This window comes from Sinocyclocheilus grahami, unplaced genomic scaffold (assembly GCF_001515645.1).
Source record: "Sinocyclocheilus grahami isolate Dianchi unplaced genomic scaffold, SAMN03320097.WGS_v1.1 scaffold133.1, whole genome shotgun sequence".
In the NCBI taxonomy this organism is placed as follows: Eukaryota; Metazoa; Chordata; class Actinopteri; order Cypriniformes; family Cyprinidae; genus Sinocyclocheilus; species Sinocyclocheilus grahami.
In genome coordinates, this window is record NW_015505312.1 from 1,270,934 (window position 1) to 1,294,286 (window position 23,353).

The following is a 23,353-nucleotide window of genomic DNA, read 5'->3' on the forward strand; positions in this document are numbered from 1 at the left end:
GGTCGCACTGTTTTTTGTTTGTTTTTAAGTTACTAAAAAGAAAGTCGAGTCATTCGTTCTGGAATCTGACTACACTGTTCACACATCCATTCGGCAGTCCGACTGCACTGGTCCTGCTGTATGTTTTTGACTGACTAAAATGAGCCGACTCAAAAGACTCATTCGTTCTACAATAAAATTACAACCAAAATAATGTAAAATATTGTCTCTGTCTCAAAATCTAGTAAGATGTCTTCCTTGACAGCATTCCAGGAAACATGAGTAAGCAGTTCACTTCAGATTTTTAAAATCAGTTTCAACAGTCATCTCTACCAATTTTTTTTTTCTTATTATTTTTTTCAACAGTAATTCCACTAAGTTCAGGCTATAATTTACTGTAATTCAACAATATACAATTGTACAACATCTTGAGACATTTATAAACATTTAGCAATCAATTAAGAAGCCCCAAGCTTGTCAGTAAGTTTTGACAGCCACTGATTCGTTTGCTGCTCCGTGACTCATCATTGCTGTCTGTGACTCCATTTCTCTTTCCCCCTTCTCTCTCTTTCTGTTTGCAATATGTTTGTGCATCTGGCCGCTTAAGGACCATTCATGAAAAATAATGACTAAATGGATGACTCGCTCCAAGTTTGAATGTCATTGTGGAGGCCAATTAAACCCACAAAACGACTCTTTTGCTTCATTTGGCACAGCTGACATTTGAGTGGTAATGTTCAACTGTTTTACTCTTAATTTATATGTTTCATAGGAGTACAAAAAACATCAATGTAGCAAATAAGACCTGCTTGAACTAAATGATCTCTAAGTACTCTAATTGATATCATAAAGAGGTGATGGTGTTGTTAACTTTTAAGGAGACACTGGGGACTATTTTAAGTACATTTGTTTGTTATCTGAGTGCTGAAATGATTCAGTCGTTCCTTAGTTCTCTTTTCTGATGCAACAGTCTGGGTGGGATTTTTACATAGAGAAACACCCACTGACAGCATTAGCTGCTGAGTCATTGTCCCATTGGTACTGGTAGTAACCTAAAGCAAAGTATGGTAGAGGTGCAGAATGTTTAGTGGACCTGCTTCACTTTGAGTGTCTTTATTTTAATATGAGATGAAAGTTCCTTCAAAATACATAATCTTATTTAATTGCCCTTGTTTTGTGGCAGTGTGCTCTGTTATAGGCTTAAGAGAGATTCTTTATTAAGCTTTCATGATATCATTGATGCGAGGCTCAATGTTAGGACACTGAAGGACACGTCCATCTGCCACGGAGTAAAAATGGGCCATTGAAGACATTAAAGACTAGGTCGATTGGGTTTTACCAAAGTGACTCATGCTTTGTTCCGTTTGACATTGGAAAATGCTGAGAAAGGAACAGCCATTTTAGTCCTGCAGTTTCCATGAACAACACAAATGAATGGTCCAACATAGAAAATATTAGCAACTCAACACTTTGGACTTATTGGATAATCCTTCCGGATTTAGGAACGGTCATTTGAGACAAACAACCTCGTGGATTACTCAGCGGAAAGGGACACAATTTAAGTGGCAGGTGCCCGTCTGTGGATTGTAGCACTTTTAATTACAAATGAATCTCTTAGACAGGCATGCAGGTTTGTCTGTCTGTGTCCTCAAACATTTGACCAAAATGATTGCTTTGCTGCGGTCAAAACTAGGGTTGCAAAAAGGTGGAACATTTCGGAAACATTCCAGAAATTTTGGAAAATTTCCATGATTTTTTGGAATATTCCAGGGATTTTTGGAAAGTTTCCGGAAATTTTCCACCCCTTTGCAACCCTAGTCAAAACAAACTGTTAAATTGTAATTTACTTGTTTACTCTGAGTCAGCTCATTAACCGATTTAAATGTATACCGGTAGAACGCTATATAACGGCTCATGGCAACTGCTCATTAAGTTTGTATTAAAGCAGCTTTCAATATAGGCAGAATTTGAGTGGTCTTGATGAAAGAGCGGTTGACCTGCACAAAAGCGCACACTTGTTGTGTTCAAGTTAAACGTGTTGAAAATGAGATGTGATGTCACATGCTCTTGGTGTGAACTGCTCACGGTCATAGCGAGGTGATATGATGTTATACTCTCACATTTGCTCCAAGCTAACCCTTTGGTGATATATTTCAGTCTTTTATTCAGTTTTTTGTAGGCCATTTGTGTTGGTGGGTATGTGGGTGAGTGCACAAACGGCCATCATCCCTGGGAGCTTGCAAATTCAGTGTGGGAGGATAACCCTCTCTTTCCTTTGTAGTGCTACAGTGAGAATTCCTCCACTGCTGTAGAATCACTTTGGTCTAAATTGGCCTGTGTAAATTGTTGCTTGTTCTGGTTTAAGATCTTTTACCTCAATGTATGTTAATCATACAGATTGCCTTAGGAGATGTTCTGCGTTAAATGTTGTTTCTTTGGTACTGTTTTTTTTGTGAAATTTTACTGCAGCAGGAACGGGTTATTGGGAATGTGGAATGTTAGCATCTGTAATCTGTGAGTTAAATGTAAGCTTTAGCTCAATAAAATATATTTAATTTATGAATAATTCATTTTGCCACATTGAATTGCCACATTGCCACCCAATATGGTAACAAAAAATAATGCATAAAATAAAATAAACACAGGTATCAGGACTTATTTTGGATTTATGCTGCTGACCAAATAAATGATCAAAAACACTGATTTGGGTCAAAATTATATATATATTTTTCTTGGTTGATTGCACCAACCTACCTAGTAAAAAGACAAAAATTGCAACAAACAGTAATGTTATTTAAAATATTATTATTATTAATCTCTGTTCCAAGTAAGTTTTACTATGGACTAGTTAGCTAACATATTTAACGACGGCCTAACGATTTTAAGTTTGCTATATCTCTTATTGGTTGCATGTTTTTCTAAACAGTTGTCTATGGGTTTTATGCTCAGTTTTATTTCTGCCGTTTTATGTAGTCGGTAGCAATAACTGTTTTAAGTCCCAAGATGGCAACAATTAGCTAGCTTGCATTAATATTAAAATAGAGACCATGAGTGGTACGGGGACATGAAAGTAGCACACTGTTGTTGCCGCAATTGACAATGTCTGTAGCGATCACTATACAAAGTACTTTATAATTTGTTAATTTGATTTGCAGTCACTAGTACACAATATTAAGTTTTCAAAGGAAAAAATCATCCACTCTTTTTAACAGGATCTCTTCAAAAGGCTGAATAATATTTAGAATGAAAATATTTATGATAGGCTTAATACGGCATACAGCTATCTGGCTGTGCTCATGTAACTTCTAAAGGCCTTGAGTACTTTTATTTGTTAATAGTCATTTGAATATCTTATTCTAATTTTAAATTAATTTACGCATGAAACAGGTCACACTGTATTTTTTGCCATTAAAAATGACCTACTATTTATTTTGATATGTAAGATGACAACATGAATACTTCTAGATCTGTTTACATACTATCAAATGTTATGGTTAGATGCATATGTTTTCAAAACAACCCATAAGCTGTCTGTAAATCATCTGGTTAAGGGACTGGAAACACTGACATTTCAGAGCAGATGCTGACTCACAGAACAGACCCATGTCCTCTCTTAGATCAGAAAGTGTCCGCTATTTATACTCTTTTCTACATGCTTTCATAAGCACTCCTCTATATTGCAGTTAAAACCTGTTATTAACATCTCAGCATGTGTATGTTTCCATCACTTGGTATGTACTCATGACATTTTCTTTTATTTGAACTGCCTGCTCACTATTGTGCTGGCCTGGGTATATATTATATCTTTGCACAATTATCAGGATTAAAAGATGCACTTATCAAGCTTCTAGTTTCTTTGTTGTTCTTTTGTTCCTGCCTATTAAAATGCCACATTCATGTGGCCATATTACGTAGCTATAGAATGATGAGAAGTCTTTGTGGTAGCAGGACGTTGTTGTGAAATGCTGCAGTGTTGTGGAGTCTCGTCAGTGTTGGAGAAACATCCAGCGCTTATGCAGGACAACAAAGATGTGGCTTCAAATGCTAATGAACGGGCTGTGTGGTGGCATGATCTCATAGTTGGCTCAGGTTTAGGTTGGAGTTTTCTGGACCCCAAGGAAGCAGTTGTAAAGCACCAACAATCTTCTCGTACCCTTTTTCTTGCTATAAAACTTGCTTCCTCTGTAGCCCACATCTTGCCTAATGTGCTCTTTCCACAATTCAGACACCGAAATCTATTTGTATACATAAATATCTAACGTAAAAATTTAAAATAATGAAGATAAAAACTTTAGCTGTTTATCAAATAAAAATATATAGGATTGCTTATGGGATTCCACTACTGTTCAAAGTTTTGGTATCACTATGCGATTTCTTTTAAATAAATGTATACTTTTACTCAGCAAGGATATTAAACTGATTAAAAGTGACAGTGAAGACATTTGTGTTGTAATGAAAGATTTCTATTTTAAATAAATGTTGTTCTTTTGAACATTCCATTCATCAAAGAAAGTTGCACAACTGTTTCAGAAATGTTTCATATGCACAAAATCAGCATAATAGAATGATTTCTGTGTGACTCAGAAGACGAGTAATGAGTGCTGAAAATTCAGCTTTGGCATCCAAATTTTAAAAATACATTTAAATGATTAAAAACAACTTATCCTGTTTTTGAAGTGTTTATTATACATTTTATATTGGTTTTGATTTTACTGACTATTAGCCCTAATTATTCTAAATTTTATATATACATAAATATTTTATTAGGTTAATTTGATTGCATATGCAGTAGGGCTGCACGATAAATCGCATGCGACATTTAATGTGCATCTTGTCAGTAAACGCCGGTTCTGTAATCAGCGGTAAATCTCCTCCGTTGTTCACTGACAAGCTGCGCAAAACCACGTTCATATTCGCACGATTTTTTGCGCAGCTTGTCAGTGAACAACGGCTCTGTGTAGTTAATGCTGCTCAATGTGAAAGCACGCACGTGATGGAGATTTACCGCTGATTACAGAACCGGCTTTACTGATAAGATGCGCATTAAATATCGCTTGCGATTTATCGTGATTTATCGAGATTCAGTGACACATCCGTGATAAAAGAGGCTTTAATATGCTACAGCAGAATCATTCGGCATTACCAAATCACAGAATTACCAGAAGAAACTAGGGCATTCGCTTCTTGTGTAGATGCAACAGGGAGTGTCAAAGTCATAGAAATATTGGGCAGTTTGTGTTAGTCTTGTTTTAGGACTGAATAGAGCACTTAAATCACATACAGTGGCAGAAATTGCTCATCTGCAGGAATGATGGTGCCTAGCGGTGTCATTTATAATAATTTCTGATTGTTACTTAAATTGATTTTTCAAGTTTCCCATCATACTTCTCTCAACCAGAGGACTGGACTAAGACTGGATTGATGACACATTTATGGGATTACAATAAGTCCCTCAAAAGTAACATTAATTCCCTCCGTTCTGAAAAGCTAGTTAGCTACAGTAGTTAGATAACAACAAACACCTGTGGTGCTTTATGTTTAATGAAAGTTCATTTTGCATTTTAAATAAAAAGAAAGGCCACTGCACAACCTCTGTGCCAGCTGTACACGTAATGGGAATTAAATGGCTTGTTCTACGGGGACAAACAGATTTAGTGTTGCTAATACAGTGTGCTACAGCAAGACGTGCCGTTCACAAGGTTATTTGCTCCCAAAAGCGCACAAGACGGTGGCATGAGTGACTGTTTTAGATGCTCGGATGAGGTGATTCTGTTCCCAAATTTCCATGGGCCTCAATCTCTTGGGTGACCATATCTAGAGCAAAATATCTGGAGCAGTGCGAATGCTTGATCTGTCTTCTACCATAGCACTGTTTGAGCTTATTTTAACGAAGTGCTCTCATTTTTAGAGTTCATGAGCAGATATTTATATCAAACGGGTCAGGTGAGGTAGGACTGGATCTCTACACTGAGCCCTTCTTAAAAATGACAGTGTTTTATGATGCTAATGCGATTAAGATGTTTGTGCTATCAAATTTAAGTCATTAATTAATAATCAGCAGTTATGAATTTGCTTGTTCTTTAATGGATTTACTGGATTCCTTGGAATTTTGGACTACTGTTACAATGCTACATTCTTTCCCATTCTTTAGTGACTGTGGAAAAGTGCCAAAGGGAGTATTGGAAACGGGAAGCTGGCTGAACACACCGCTCTCCAAAACCATCTGTTTATTTAAAACGGCAAAGTAGTTTTGTGGTTTTTAAGTCCATTTGAGATAATCAATATGCTAATGTGCTTCCAAATGTTGACAAATTTCACTTTTGGCAGATATAAACATTGAAAATGTACAGTCTTTCTTTTCCAGAATTTTTTTTTTTAAATGTGTGACTCATCCTGCATGCCCAATCAAATACTCTCTAGAATGAGAATGTCCTGCCCCCAGTGCCATATGTGCATAGCAAATCATGGTTTGTAGTTTTTATTAACTATTTTTAAAAAGTAATGAACCGTTTGGTACGTCCTGCCAAAAATTCCTTTTTGAATACAAAATATGTCAATACAGGAATTAAATTGTGCTTTTTAAGCTAATCATAGTATAAATGCCACTGAATAAATATGTTTTTGTTAAAGGGTCTTCTGTAATTATTTTTTATTTATTTTTATTTTAAAAATTCAATTCAATTTAACTTTTTTAATGAATTTGTTATTTGAAATTGTAAATTATATTTTATCCGTGATTTTTTTTTCCAGCTAATTCTGACAGAGTTTTCAAAAATGTGTAATTTTTATCACCTACATTTGTTATCCTTTTCATCAGACAACAACAAAGAGCACACAATGCATTCATTACAAGGCCAATAGACCCATGTAGCTCTGGGCATTGTGCCTAAGGCAGAGCAACTGCAGTGCCTGAGACTTTCATACCTCTCTCATTTCTTTGTACTTTGTTACTTTTCAAAGGGCAGCAGGTTCGGAGCTACTAGGTTTCCGTGGCAGCCCGTATTATTTGCATTCAGTACGTCCTGGTGTAATCTGTCTCATCAGTCTTCACATATGTTGTATTTTCACTTCTGTACTTCCTTCTCATACCATCTGGCTCATAGAAGCCAGGTTGGGCTTAGGCCAGCTTGGTCCAAACCCCAGTCGTGCTGCGTTCAGCAGCTCTTTGATTATCCCACTAATTCCTCAATACACCCTGCTCCTATAACACTCTTTATACAACTGAAAACACAGGATAAATGTGTTTGGACTGGACTTTTGAGACGATGTAGACTTATGTTGCATTTGTGTCATGTGATTTTTCCTTATTAGTTTCACATGGATATCCTCTTATCTTAATTTACACTTAAAACCCTAAACCCCTTACTTATGACTGTAATCCAAACATCCATGATGTCTCATTAACAGGATTCTTGCAGGACTGTCCTTGAAATACATTGCACTAAGTCTTTTTGCTGTGGATATGTTGTTCTGTACATCTTGGGAGTCCTTTTCTAAATGAATGAATATTGATGTGACTGATAGCTATGCCTTTCAGTGTTACTCCTGCTGCAGGGACATTCATTTTGATTAACATTAATCAATCATACGACTGCTATGTTTGACTTTCAAATGAACAAATCAATGCAATGTTGTTAAGGAACATGCTTTAAAGGATTAAGCTCTTGCTACTGTGTTGGGCATTTCAGTGAGTTATGATTTAGCCCTATTCCAGAATAAGTTTTCTGGCATACTACTGGCCTACAGTTTTGGGGAGCAACTAATTAAACATAGCTAAACTTTTCTAGTAAAGTAGCAAACCTTTTCTAGTGAAGCTACTTCCAATGGTCATGTTGTATTTTGAATGTCATATTGAATTGCACATGCAAATTCATTGCTAAGTGAGTTCTTTCTCAAATGCCGTAATGGGAAAAACTGATTTGTTTTACTGAATCATTTAATCCTAAACAACCTTCTGGCATATGTAGCACTGGAAAGTCTGGTTCATTGTAATAAATTGGTTCGTCCTGAAGTGTGATTCATTTTAGTGAATCGGTTCATCTTAAAGTGATTTATTCAGGTGAATCATTTTGTTTAGACAGTAAATGAACAGAATCAAAAAAGATTCACTAATTCAAGTTCCTTTATGGTACTTCAAACTTCTTTATAGCTGAATATTTAGTTTCTTACTATGTTTTTGATTCAGTTATGTAACTAGGGAATATTCTTATTTTATTCATTATATTTATTGTAAATTTATGAAATTAGTTATCACCCAATTATTAATTTTTTCATTCAAACTTTCATTGTTTTGTGTGTGAAAAGTACAGCTCTGATTAAATTATAATCATTAAATTTGTATCACTGTACAGTTATACATTTACAAAATATTTTGCCCTTTGAAGTAGCTTTATTGTAGTTAGTAGTTTTGCAAACTACTATTACAAAAGAGTAGCTTGAATTAGGGCTGGGCGATATAGCTAAAAAATGTATCAACGATATAATGTTTCATATCGTTTGGTATCGATAATTATTGAAATTTTTTATAACCTTTTTTAAAACAGAGCAATATAATTTTTTTTTTAATTTAACCACTGTATTTTTAAATTAACTCAATTTATTAAGACAAACAACAAATATTTTTTGTTTTAACAAACACACAATCAAAATTAAACAAATATCTAATTTCTAATGTTTTATATGCAGATTAAATGGGTCTTAAAGAAACTTTTATCTTGTCTCCCGAGGGCACAATGAGCAAAATAAAGCAGCACATTTAAATTGTCAACGCAAGGATGTAACTCTATAAAAAAAACGTGCATTATGTCTAAATTAACTCATAAAAATCAAATATAATTTCATAAATTGCATAAACAATTATGAACAAAACAGCATCATGTATTTATGCATTGCTTAATCCAAAGAGCCGAAGCGCCCATCACTAAGATTGCCTTTAAAAACATGAGAGACGCAGTGAAAAGGAATAAACCTCCACAAATTCGTGACGTGTTTTCTAAAAGTTTCAACTGTTTAAGACGCGAGTGCAACAATCATATTTGTCCGTATAAAAATGCGCTGAATATGCATTCTGTGTGAATGGCTTGGTTTCGGTTTCTAACTTTGATATGATACTTTGACTTTGATAATGGTTTCGGTTTTCACCTAATCAAGATCTTCTCCGCATTTAGCTTCTATATTTCTCTAATATTTTGAATGAATAACGCAGCAGCGGCGCATCTCATGGGCTAGACTAACAAAACATTAAAATGCAATGTCACTTACATCATCACCGCATCTCATGCACCACTGATGATGCTCCCAGACGCACACCTAACATTCAAATGCAAATGTTTTTAAATATTTTAAATTCGACTAATATTCATTCTTTATTCACAATCTCCTCATCACAGGCAGGCACAGCACTCATTTTAGCATGTGTTCGTGTTTGCTGTCTGCGTCACTCATAGCACATGCCTATATCGTGCACTATATTTAACATTTTTTCTATCTTTATCGAAGAAGGTGTACTGTCGATAAATATCGATACCGTTTTATCGCTCAGGCCTAGCTTGAATGTAGTTTAACTACTTTAAATTTTTAATAACTAGTAGCTTAACAATTTTTGAAAAGTCAATAGAAAGCACAGTCATTTCTCTTAAAGAATTTGTAGTAGAATACTGTTTACAGTCTTTCTAATGCTTAAGCCTCATCATTTCTTTTGATTTCTGTATGAGAGTTTCTTTCTTTACAGGATGACCTTTAACTAGTGTGTATCTTCATGCTGCATCTGTTTTAGATTAGATTTTCAAATCATGAATAGGCTCAATGAGTCTAGATCTGAGTCTGAATCACAATAGATATTTGTAACTTAATATCAACAAGAAAAACCATATGTATTTCTTCCAGGTCAAAGGACTCTGCACCACAAAAGTGATGTTCTTGAAACGGTTGTATTAGTGAACCCATCAGAAGATACTGTTATCTCTGAGGTAAGTTATTTAAAGAAAATCTCTGGACAAGCTGCTATATGTTTCTAATAAAGATAAATAATAGATTTGATGTTAGACTGAATAACCTTGTCAAAGTATAACCTTGCTGCAAACAGACTGACTCTAATAGACTAATGTGTTTTAAATGGCCTCTTTGTCTCTTATTATGTCCTAGATCCATTGTCTTGTATCTGACCCAGCTGTGCACAAGCTGCTGGTCCTGAGTGGGCAGAGTTCTGACCAAGGTGACCTGGTTCTCCAAACTGGAGTGTTCGGTCATCAAACCTTCTCACGTGTGTTTGCTGATCCTGGGGTAAGTTTAGATAATATACATATAATATCTCACAGACGTGAGTACACCCCTCACATTTTTGTAAATATTTTATTATATCTTTTCATGTGACAACACTGAAGAAATGACACTTTGCTACAATGTAAAGTAGTGAGTGAACAGCTTGTATAACAGTGTAAATTTGCTGTCCTCTCAAAATAACTCAACACACAGCCATTAATGTCTAAACTGCTGGCCACAAAAGTGAGTACTCCCCTAAGTGAAAATGTCCAAATTGGGCGACTAAATCTTACTCTGGGTGACTAAATAATATCTAACATTAGCCACTGGCTAATAAATTCTTAGATTTTACACGCCAGTATGTATGTGAGAGGCGTTCAACACAGATTTTCTCTTGATAAACCCGCTGACTGAGCGCTTGAGAGTTTCGCTCTACGTCAAGCGATCTGTACTATTTGGATGCGCTCAATGGATCATGTCATGTACTCAATGGATGCGCAGTATGTAGCATGCAGCGCACCTGTATTTGACGTACCGTAAACTAGTGTGAAGGCGCATGACTCGCCGTCGCTTTACTGATAGTGCTGTGTTTCTCACACATGCAAAGAGAGAGAGCGAGAGTCTTGCATACCATGCTGAATCGACGCGCTACATGTAAACCATATTTTTGTTGTATTTTCCTGTCAAAATAACAGAGTTCATTTAGAATTATTCAGCTTTTAAAAACAAGCAGAAGATATGCCGGTTTCTCGGCAGTGGGCGGAGCTAATGCGCAAACAGCTCTCGTTGGCTGGCGCTCATTTATTACCATTCCTGTTTTGATTTCAGCAAATCAGTTTGAGCGAACACTGACAACGTGATTAATATTCATGAACCCAGCAGATAATAGTAGTAGTAGTAGTAGTAGTATCTTTTAATAATAATTACTATTACCTATGACCAACAATATCTTAAACACCAACAGTCCTAAGTTCAGTTAAAATTACAAATATGCATTCATTCATGGTTACCAAGTTTTAGTTCTAATCACTAGTTCTATCATTAAATAGTGCTTAATTATCATAATATCATAATATAATGCTTGATTGGCTTAAGAAGAAAAAAAAAATTAAGAGTGCACATTCAGTTATTTAAGAAGCTGTTCCATTTTACAAAGATAAGCCGATTGGGTGGAATCATATGTGTGTGTGTGTGTGTGTGTGTGTGTGTGTGTGTGTGTGTGTGTGTGTGTGTGTGCCTACTTAACCATATTTTAAGGACAAATTTGTACCCAAAAGTGAGCAAAACCTGACAAAATCAGCAAAAACCTCAATTTGTGGATGTCCTCATTTGTAAAACTGTTACAAAAATAAAGTAAACTGTTTTTTTTTTAACTTTTGAAATTGTAAAAATGCAGAAAGTTTTCTGTGAGGGGTAGGGGTGGGTTTGTGTGTAAAATAGTATATCAGTCTGGCGAGTAAACAAACAAATTGCCAAGGTGTGCGTAAAGGGTTGTCTTGGTCTCATCAGACCACAGGACATGGTTCCAGTAATCCATGTCCTTAGTCTGCTTGTCTTCAGCAAACTGTTTGCGGGCTTTCTTGTGCATCATCTTTAGAAGAGGCTTCCTTCTGGGACGACAGCCATGCAGACCAATTTGATGCAGTGTGCGGCGTATGGTCTGAGCACTGACAGGCTGACCTCCCCACCCCTTCAACCTCTGCAGCAATGCTGGCAGCACTCATACGTCTATTTCCCAAACGCAACCTCTGGATATGACGCTGAGCATGTCCACTCAACTTCTTTGGTCGACCATGGCGAGGCCTGTTCTGAGTGGAACCTGTCCTGTTAAACCGTTGTATGGTCTTGGCCACCATGCTGCAGCTCAGTTTCAGGGTCTTGGCAATCTTCTTATAGCCTACACCAGTGTTTCCCAACCGGGGCACCCTGGGGTGCCGTCTGTCGAGAGCAGGGGTGCAGTGTAAAAAATAGTTAAAAAAATTTTTTACAAATATTTTTAAAATGTTCAAAAAAGTATCTATTATATAATATCCATTTCTGATGTCGGCAATAATTAGAGATGCACCGCAATTTCAGCTGCCGAACAATAGTTCACCGCTCAGGATCCACTTTCACGTGGTGTGACGCTCATGTGTATTATCCCGCTCTATGCGTGTGTGCTCCGCTCAGTCGCTCATGTGAGTGCTCCACTCGTATACCGTTCATGCGAATCGGAACAGCAAAGTCCACTCAAAAATTGAGCCGAAAGGAAACATGGATGTAGTACAGTATTGTTTCTGTCTGCAATAGCCCTACTGTGTTGTAACATGGTGTGGTATATGGGCAACTCGTAACGCTGCCCTCTCATTCATTGATCTGCTAACCGTTATGCTCACGTGTCCTCTGATAATAATAGCTTTCTAGGACTAAACATTATTTGGATAGTTGGTAAAAAAAAAAAAATTATCTTAACCCTACTGTTAGACCTACCTGAAAAACTAAAAAGCAATTGATTTAATTCGAAGGCCTGTCGTTATTTTTTATTGTGAGGGGTGTACTCACTTCTGTGAGATACTGTAATTGTATTCACATTGATATGAAATATATATGTATATTGTGACTAAATTTGGACTTGTTTTTTCTCACGTAGGTTAGTAATTTGCTGGTTAAATCTAGCTCTGGACAGCGGGCATCACTGACTGTGTCTTGCCGTGGTGAGGCAGGCTGGAGCTCTCTGGGGCAACAGCAACGCATTAGGGAGTTTCTGAATTATAGGCTGAATCCAGAGCCCATACTCCCGAAGATGGAGGGGGTCACGGAGTTTACCGAATACATATCTGAGACTGTGGATGTACCATCCCCATTTGACCTTCTGGAGCCTCCAACCTCTGGAGGATTCCTAAAGCTGTCAAAGCCTTGCTGCTACATCTTTCCTGGTGGACGGGGGGATTCTGCGCTTTTTGCCGTCAATGGGTTTAACATTTTGATTGACGGTGGCTCTGACAGAAGGTCATGCTTCTGGAAGCTTGTCAGACATTTAGATCGTATTGATTCTATACTTCTTACGCATATTGGTGCTGATAATCTTCCCGGGATCAATGGACTCCTTCAAAGGAAGATTGCAGAACAAGAGGAAGAACAGTCTCAAGGCTCAACCACCTATAGTGATTGGATGAAAAACCTGATATCACCCGAGCTCGGAGTTGTGTTCTTCAACGTACCTGAGAAGCTTCGCACATCAGAATCAAATTTGAAAGTCAAGCGAAGCATTGAGGAAGCCTCTCTTACTTTGCAATACCTCAACAAGCTAGGAATTAAGCCTGAGCCTCTTTTTCGAGTGGTTAGTAATACCATCGAGCCCATCACTCTTTTTCACAAGATGGGTGTGGGCAGGTTAGACATGTTTGTCCTGAACCCTGTGAAGGACAGTAAGGAAATGCAGTTCCTCATGCAGAAGTGGGCAGGTAACAGCAAGGCCAAGACAGGGATAGTGCTTCCCAATGGAAAAGAGGGAGAAATATCTGTACCGTATTTGACATCTATTACTGCTCTCGTTGTATGGCTCCCTGCCAACCCTACAGAAAAAATTATCAGAGTTTTGTTTCCAGGAAATGCACCGCAGAACAAAATCCTTGAAGGGCTTGAAAAGTTGAAGCACCTTGATTTCTTGCGGTATCCGGTAGCCACCCAAAAAGACATAAATTCTGGTGTTTCACCTTCAGCGGTAAAACAAACAAAGCTAAAGCAAAGAACTGACAGCAAAGAAAGTCTCAAATCATCTCCCAAGACTCAAGCACCAGCTAAGCCTTTTAAGAAAGAAACCGATGAGCATGAGGATGTATCCATTGTTGACATAAAGAGTGCCTCTGTCAATGAGAACAAGATTGAGAAAAAAGAAGAAAAGAAGCACACCAAGCCACTGAAACCAAAAGCAGATGTGACAGAAAAGAAAAAATTATTGAAAGAGAAATCACTGAAAAAACACCCCAAGGAAAGGGTGTCTAAAATGGATGAAAAGAAAGACAAAGAAAAGAGGGAAGTTAAAAAAGAAAAACGGGAAATTAAAAAAGATGATGCTGTGAAAAAAGATGAGAAAAAGTTTAAAACCAAGGACACTACAAAACCTGAACTGAGAAAAATAACTAAACCTGACCTGAAACCTTTTACACCAGAGGTCAGAAAGACCCTCCACAAGGCCAAAACCCAAGGGAAACCCAAAACAATAAAGAGCAAACCTACAACTGCCAAGGTAGAGAGTGCAGAGATTGCGGCCCAACCAGTAGCTGAGAAGACTAAGCCTGAGAAACCGGAAAAAGGGACAGGAGAAGTAATATCTACTCCCTCTACTCCAGAAGATTTAACAAAACACTTTGAAGAAATGAGACCCACTGAAACAACAGATCAATCTGAAGCTCCTAAAAGTGCCCTTACTGTCTCTGAATTACCAGCTGAAAGAGACAATGAAACTTCAAATGTTGCAGAGGAGCAAGAACAAGATCATGTTACAGAAACCAATATTGTGGAACAAAAAACTACAGAGAAAGAAGCAGCACCATCAGCAGAAATCCAAGAAGTGCCATCAGCAGAAGTGAAAGAACAACAGGATGAGTCCCAAACATCAGAATTGGAGAAATTTGAGGATGAGGGTGCTGCAATTGAAGATGAAGATGAGGAGGAGCTTGAGATACAGCCTGTTAAGAAGACAACAGAGGAGGAGGAGGAGGAAGACATGGGAATAGGAGATGAAGAGGATGAAGGGGCAACAAAGGAAACCAAAGATTTAGAGGGCGTGGATAGAAAACATGAAGTTGAGGAAATGGAGAAGCAAAAACAAGTGGAGGAAAGAAAAACTGAAACTGAAGAGGAGCAGTTTGAAGAAGAGGATGTGATTGAAAAAGCTGAGCTAGAGGAGGCAGAGGATTTGGATGCCATTGCCGATGAAGAAATAAAGGATTTCTCTGCTGAGAATGTCAAGGAAGAAGAAGATGCATATTTGTCAAATGTTGGAGGTGTTACAGCTGGCATTACCTCTACAGCCCAAGCTGCTGCAGCAGCTGAAAACTTATCATACATTCAGGATGAAACCATCCCTGGTTACTCTGAGACTGAACAGACCATCTCAGATGAGGAGATCCATGAAGAAGCAGAGGACAGGATACCACACCTTCAATATGAGGTTGGTGGCTATGATGTCTCGGTCCCAGACCAACCAGGCTCCTTTGATGCCATCCATGGAATGAGAGAAATGCAAGCTGCTGCAATGGGCAATGGAACAGGCAAAGTATTGATTGGTGCACAGGAGCCACCTATTTCCATCTATACCAGCATACTTGCAGCACCACTAGCTGAAGAAGAACATGTTTCTTCAGCAACGTCTATAACAGAGTATGACAAACTGTCTTCTTTACCCACTTCCGTTGCAGAAGATCAGTCAGTGGCATCCGTCACAGCACCTCAGACTGAAGACACTGGAAAAAGTTCCCTTGTCTTGGATACCGTTCAACCGGTTACCCAGACTGAGGCCACCCAAGAAAAAGACTACCTACATTCAGCTGGAACCATCTCACCAACATCCTCCTTAGAGGAAGACAAGTGTTTCAAATCATCTCCCTCTGAGGAATCTCCACCACTTCCCTTAGAAGGCAAAACTGAGGGAATTGAGATGGCTGTCCATTACGGTGATGAAGAGGAGGATGAATATGAGGATCAAACACCAAATGTTGAAATTTCACTTGGAAAGTTACAAGAAGCATATGCCTCACCTGATAGACTTGAACACAAGGAGAAAGAAATGGACAAACCCAAAAGTCCTGTGCCGTTAGGTCCTGATACTTCATCTGATGAAAAATCCTCACCACCTGAGATGGAGAAGGTGTCAGTGTCACCTTCTAGGGAGGACTCATTTTTTGAAGTACAAACAATACTCTCCTCCCCATCGCACAGTGTTTCTAAGCTTCCTGTTACTGAAGCTAGTGTTTTTTCAGATGTGGAAGACCGATGCATTAGCCCTGATGACAGCACTGTAAAAATGTCTTCTCCTACATATTCTGGACCACCTAGTGCATCTCACTCTCCCCTCAGAATGTTACCTGTGGAAGGGAAGGATAACGTTCTTCTTAAAGAGACTCATCAAGAACCAGGAGTGCCAGTTAGCCCCACTGAAATTGAATCTGAAAAGGAGAGTGTAAAACAAAAACCTGATATTTTAGATGAGAAAGAAATACCTCAAGAAGAGGAGGAAGAAAAGGAGAGAATCCAGGAAGTAACCTCTGCCCCTTCCCCACTTGTTGATGACTTGTCAGCTAAAAAAGAAAGTCTACCAGTTCTACCATCAAAAGAAATTAGTGAAACAAAGGTAATGCCTGATCCAAGTGTTGAAAAAAAGGGCAAAGTTGAAGAGGACTTAAAAGCGAGCAGCAAGGCTGTAATTCTTGAGGATAAAGATACCAAATTATCTGATGATCATGACGTTGAAGAAACTTGTGATTTAAAATTGTCTACAGACAAAGAAGAGAAAAGAGAGGAGAAAGAAAAGGAGGGTGAAAGAGATAATACTGAAGGGAAACCCGAGGAAGACCAATTATTAAAGTATGCAGAGGTTACAGATAAAGGTGATGTAATATCAGAACCAGAAAAAGCAGCATTGCCCTCTAAAGAGGATTTTGATAAGAAAAATGCAAATGAAGAAGAGTTTCAAGAAAAGAGTTTTCCAGTGGTTCTGGAAAGTTATGAGATAGAAAAACAGGAGAAAGAAGAAGAAGAAATGCAGTCAGAGAAAGCCAAAATATCTTCTAAATTGGACAAAGAATCCAAAGAGAAAGATCTGACTGATATATCTTGTCAGTCCATAGAAAGCACAGATATAAAAGCAGAAACATCAACATCTCATGAAGTAGCCAAAGCATATATGGAGACACAAGACACTGTAGAAACAGATGTGACAACTAAACCGGAAAAGACCCCTGAGCAGAAATCTGAATCAACTAATATTACACCTGAACAGGTGGCTTTGGAGGAAACTGATTCATCTGTCTGTATAAGCCCATTTAAAGAAGACAGAGATGGCCTCAAATCTCAAATACAACAGTTAAGTGAAAAAACAGATGTTACACTGAAAGATGAAGAAAAGATAGAAAGTAAAAGTGAGGCTGGACTGACATATGAGAAAATGATTTCAGCTGCCAAAGAACACGAAGACTCTAGGGATACAAATGTAGAGAAAGCAAAATCTGTGACACCAGAGCAAATTTCCCTCTCAAAACCAGATGTTCAATCTACAGAGATGCATGTAGAAGCGTCCATTATAGAGAAGGATATGCCTGCTAAAGATGATCAAGAATCTAAAGGGATGTCAGCACAAGAGATGAAACCTCATATATTAGAGGCAACTCTAAGTGAGACTGAAATTACTAGTAAACAAGATGAAGACTTAAAGGAGAAGCTATTAGAAGAAACTCAAACCACACAACATTTAGAAAAAGCAGATGTATCATACAAAGAAGAGCCTCAAATAACACATTCCATCATTTCACAGGACACAGATGAAACTAGCCAAGATATGAAAACTGTAGAGGACACTAAATCCAAAACACAAATTTCCATTTCAGACAAAATGGATTCCTTACCAATATTACACCAAGAACCTAAAGAGGAACAACCAGAATTGAGCCAAGGTCAAGTTTTGCTGTCTGAATCTGAGAAATTAGATTTGTCCTCTAAAGATGATCAGGCCCAGAAAAACAAAGAGTTTGTGAAGCTAACTAGCAAACCAGATGAAGAGTCTACAGAATGTCGGACTTATGAAAAAAGAGATATGCATACTATCTCTAAATCTGATTTTGATTCTGAAGTGAAGAGTGGACCCCAGACAATAACACCAGAGAAAGAAGATGTGCAAGCTAAAGAGGATGAAATAAGCAAAGGCATATTTGTTAAATCTGAACAACCAGTTGAGTTTGAAGACATTTCCCCAAAACCGTGTGAATCTAAAGATAAGTGTGTGGAGGATACTCAACTTCAGATATCTACAGATCAATCAGTATTCGAGAGTGCCGCTGCTAAAAACGACCAACAGTATGAAGAAAAACACACTGAAGAGATTGAAACTGAAGAACCTCAACCAAGCATGGCGACAGATGTGCCATCTGACACAAAACAAGAACATAAGGCAATATCTGTGGAAGAAAAGCCAGAACAGATTTCAACAGAATCAAAAACTCTGGATTCAAAATCAGAACATGATACTTTAGACGCACTGAAGAAAACAGATCTTCCCATTGCAGAATATAAAACAACTGATTCAAAAGTAAGCAAAGAGCCCGAGGAGAAATTAATGAAAGAAGATGCATCAAAATTGGTGTCAGATCAATTAGACCGCAAAATGGACTTGGGAGCCAAAACAAAATCTTTGGTAGAATCTACAGAACAAATGCTCGAGACCTCAGAACTGAGTTGTAAAGAAAAAGTGGAATTGAAAGATGAACCTAAAGGAGATATCAAACAAGACACATCATTACATGAAACCGATACGTTCCCATCATCAGACATTGGATTCAAATTAAATTTAGATTATAAAGAAAAATTCATTGAAGAAGCCTCCTCAACTCTGGACAAAACAAAAGACACCAAGTCAACCTTTGAAACTACATTTTCAACCAAATTTTCAGATGAAGATGAAAGTACTGAGGAGGATGAAGGAGATGCTGTTTGTATGGGAGGGGCTGGTTCAAGACCATTATCTGTGGAACCTTGGAAGTATGAAGAACCAAAGGCAAGCAGTTCTGAGACAAGTATGAAAAAAGAGGAAATTGTGGCCCATTTAGAAAAAAAAGAGTTTATTAGAGATTCCAGTGGAACATCACCTGAACCAGAGAAGGAGTGTAAGGTGGATACCACATCACTTACATCACCTACTACAGATACAAGTACAAAAGCTGTCTCCAAGACTCTAACTGAGAGTAAACCAACAAGCATCACACTGCCCAGCTCTGACAGTCAGGCAAGTGTTGAGGATGACCAACATGAAGCATTGCTCTCTTCAAAGGAAGCAGTAAAACCGGAGAAGGAGGCTGAGAGGGAAAGGGAAGGAGAACGAGAGATTGCCTCTCCAGGGTTAGAGTCACATTCTGATTTTCAAAAGACTGGCAGTGCTGATGAGAAATGTGCTGAAAAGTATGATAGTGAGAAAATGAAATTTGATGACAAGATGACTTGTGAAGTGGAAAAAGAAAGCTATGAAGCCTCTAAATATGAGCCATATGAAAAGCCTGTTTCAAAAGACACTGCGAGAGGAAGAGAGGAAGAGGACCAGTACCCTAGTCTGGATAGAGATTTAGATGACAACAGAAAAACAAGTCAGGCCACTTTGCTTGGAGCTGCTTGTTCAGTAGAGGAACAAAGTGATGAAGAGCCAGTGTCTTTCAGCAAGGTTGATTACCAAACCTCACCAAGTATTCACAGCAGCCACAGTGCCTACTCAGAGCAAGACAATAAGGAGCGATACCAAGAAGAAGATCTGGTTAGAGAAGAGAGACCAGATCTTTTTGTCGACAATAGTTTTACATGTGACAGCAAAGCTTCAGCAGCAGGTTCAAGCTTGTTTGCCTCTAGTGATTTTCAAAACAAATCTGAGAAATTGGAGAGAGAAGAGAAGGAGAAGGAGAAAGAGTACACACATTCTCCTCTTCAAGGAAAAGATGATGGAAGTCATGTTAAATTGCCAGATAAAGAGCCATGTACATCTGCTTCCAGCCTTTCAAAACCTGATACACAAAAGAAAGACCATAAAACAGAAGCAACATTGGCCATGCCTCATTCAGAGGATCTGGACAAGACCAAAACCCATGTGACTGAAGCTTCCCCTCCACAAGGGCTTCTTACATCATCACAAGATAAAAGTCTTCAGAGTCTAACAACTTCATCAACATCTGCTTCCGATGAGAACAAAATGGAGAGTCCAATCTCAAGTGAAGGTTACAAATATAAAAACAAACTGGATTCAACTGAAAGCCAAAGTGACTTGTTTTCTTCTGGTCGATTCTCACCACCTGAAAAGGACATGCTTCCTGCCAGGTTATCACCTGAAGATACTGCCACTCCTGGTTCTTCAGTGCAGTCCATGAAAGTCGATGACAACGTTCTTGCACTTGACTGCACTGGAAAAACAGATTCTCTTTCCAGCAAATCATTAATTGTGAGTGAAGAGACAGAGGAATGCTTGGTCAGAAGCCAAAAAATATTTGCAGAAGAAGAGGATGACTATGAGGAGGAGGAAGATGAAGATGCAAGTGACTTGGATATTGAAAAGGGTGCCAGAGAGATGTCTGAAAAAGAGTCCAAAGTAGCATTTGATACCATGACTATATCTAAACCATTCGAAACAAAACAAGAAGATACTACTGGTTCCTTAGCATCTGGAGCATCTGCAGAAGATCTACAGACAGATGGTGATTCATCCACAAAAAAGTCTGCCATAACAGAGCCTTTATCAGTACCTGCAGAGCACAAGGATGTAATCAGCAAGGAGGATGAACAGTCCAAGAAAAAATATACTTGTTCAGTCCAATATGACATACCCAAACCCAGCAATGACAAACATGAACCACAGAAAACATCTGATAAAAAGCATGAATTGACTGAATCCCAAGCTGTTGCTCAATCAGCCATGTCTGATGCAACTTACTCATCATCTTCATCCTTTAGTTACTCTTCCTCAACGTCTGCCTCATATTCAACTGGTCAACACCTTGGAGAAGGCCTAGAAACATTGATTAATATTCCTAGTGTCCAACTACGATCAGATGGAGACAGTATATCATATGAGTACTCATCGCTAAAAGAGGAAGAATCGCCCATTATGGATTTAACATGTTTAAAAAAAGATGAATACATGGAAGTCACAGACCGAATGACACCTGCTACAACTACAGCTGAATCAATATCTAGTCTTGCCAGGTTTTCTCCTCTCAGTCCCTTGGAGGAATCCAAATCATTTCTTCAAGATCAAACATCATCAGCAGAGGAAAAGTCAGAGGAGGATATGTCAAGCATTAAATCTGACAGGGATCATGTCTCTCTTCCTAAACATGTAGCAGAGCCACATTCCTCAAAATCACCAGAATCAGCAACTTCTGAGCATGCAACTCACCCAACTGAGGTGGCATCTGCGACATCTCTTAAGTTTGACATTGCACCTTTGGAGAAGGCTGACTCTACAGACAAACAGTCGCAGGAAAAATCCTCTGACGATGAGCCTGAGGATAACAAAAGCAGTTTTGAGGAAGGAACCTTGCCATGTAGAATTGAATGTGAAAGATCTTCAGCTACTGAAAAATTAAGCACAGCATCTTTACCAGAGCAACATGCTGATGTAAAACCCTCAACCACAATATTACGTTCATTTGATCTGCAAACCACAGATGGACCAACAGAAATGAAAAGTTCTCAGAAGGTGCCAGTTACAACATGTGGGCCTCTCAGTACCAACACACAAAGTGAACAAAGTATGAAGCAAGAAGGGGCAGAGAAGTCTGAGGAAATTAAAGACTTGCTTGAAAAAGTACAGGAGGGGGTTGAAATGAAAGAAGCAAAAGTGAGCAAAATGGAATATGAAGAGGAGCATGAGACAGATGAGAAAGGAGGAGTAAAACATAAAGCAATGGAGGAAGAACAGATACAACCTGAAAAGATGGTCGAAGTGAAGTCAGAAAAGATGGGAGAGAGCCTAGATGATGGCAAGAAGTCAGAGCAGCAGAGCGATTGTGAAGGGAAAACGGAGCAGTCAAAAGTAAAGAAAGAGGTAGAACAAATTGAAACAATTGTAGAAAAGGAATGTAAAGAAATAATGCAAGAGAAGAAAGAGCAAACAGAAGAAAAGATGATAGAAGAAGACAGCAAAAAAACAGATACAGTTGAGTCCAGCCAGCATAGTGCCTTTGCATCCACAATGCAGCATGAAAATGTTGTATGTCTAAAGGCTCCACCTGGCTATGGAGAAGATGTTTATGAGGGTATAAAGGAGGAAAAGGGGGATGAAGAGGAGGAAGTGAAGTATGATTCAAAAGAACGTCCACCAACTCCACTATCAGGAGCACAGGCTTGTTATCCTGAGGTCTCCAAGAAGTCAGATGAGGAATTCACTCGACCATCTGATCTTGGTATGGAGGCCATGTCCTCACATTCACCTTCGCACTTCAAACACCGCAAAGGAGATATCTCTCCGTCATTCATTAATCCAAGCCCACAGGAACTATCGAGTGAGGATGGAGAGGAAGATGCTAAAAGCGATCATTCAAGGGATGATGATGGTGATGAGCGTGAGCAGCATTCTGTCAAAAGGAGATCTCACAAGCAGCAGCATCGTCATCCCCACAGTCGCCATGAAGATGGTAAGGAGGGATCGCACAGCATACCGAGTGGTACATTGACTGGGCATGGCATTATGCTAGCAGGGGAGGAAACTCCTCCTACATCTTTGAGCGAGTCACTACCATCTCAGTCTGACTCAGATGTTCCTCCAGAGACTGAGGAATGTCCTTCAATTACAGCAGAAGGGAACCTTGATTCTGATGAAGACACAGAACATCTACCTGTGGACAAAATGTCTGCAGCTGGCGGCGGCGGAGGAAGTCATCATTCCTCCTCCCCGAGGAGTCACGATCCCCTGCCCATTCCAATGAAAGACCCTCTTCCTCACCCTCCACACCCTGATGTGTGCATGGTGGACCCAGAGGCCCTTCTTAATGGCCAGACCCACACTGAACGACCAGTGAAGAAAGACCTAAAAACAAATAGAGGCTTGAGGAAGACACTAGGAAAGTCTGCATCGCCAGCACGTAAAGGAGATAAAAAAAGCAGGAGATCTACTACCCCTGTGAAGCAGACATCCAAAGACTCCTCACCTCATGATCTTAAAAGAAAAGATTCGGAGAAGACTTTTCGTTTGTCCAAAATGTCTGAGACACAGGGATCCAGGGGAGACATCTACAACCCAGGAAGAGGACTGGTCAATGGCGTTAAGAGTAATGCAGGTACAAACATGCAGGGCACATTAGTACCATATCGGTTATCGAGTAATGTTAAGAGATTTGATCATTTATCAATCAATATTGGATATTTAACTCTGCATGTTAATTTA

At 38.7% G+C, this 23,353-nt stretch overlaps 1 protein-coding gene across 2 annotated transcripts in view; it reads left to right on the top strand.

The window, feature by feature from the left end:
- map1ab (microtubule-associated protein 1Ab) overlaps positions 1 to 23,353 on the top strand; it is a 43,628-nt gene that overhangs the window by 18,005 nt on the left and 2,270 nt on the right. For both annotated transcript variants that reach the window (XM_016279744.1, XM_016279745.1), the window contains exons 3-5: positions 9,865 to 9,947; positions 10,123 to 10,260; positions 12,869 to 23,246. In XM_016279744.1, the coding sequence (XP_016135230.1) occupies positions 9,865 to 9,947; positions 10,123 to 10,260; positions 12,869 to 23,246 (10,599 nt within the window). The remainder of the gene's footprint in view (positions 1 to 9,864; positions 9,948 to 10,122; positions 10,261 to 12,868; positions 23,247 to 23,353) is intronic.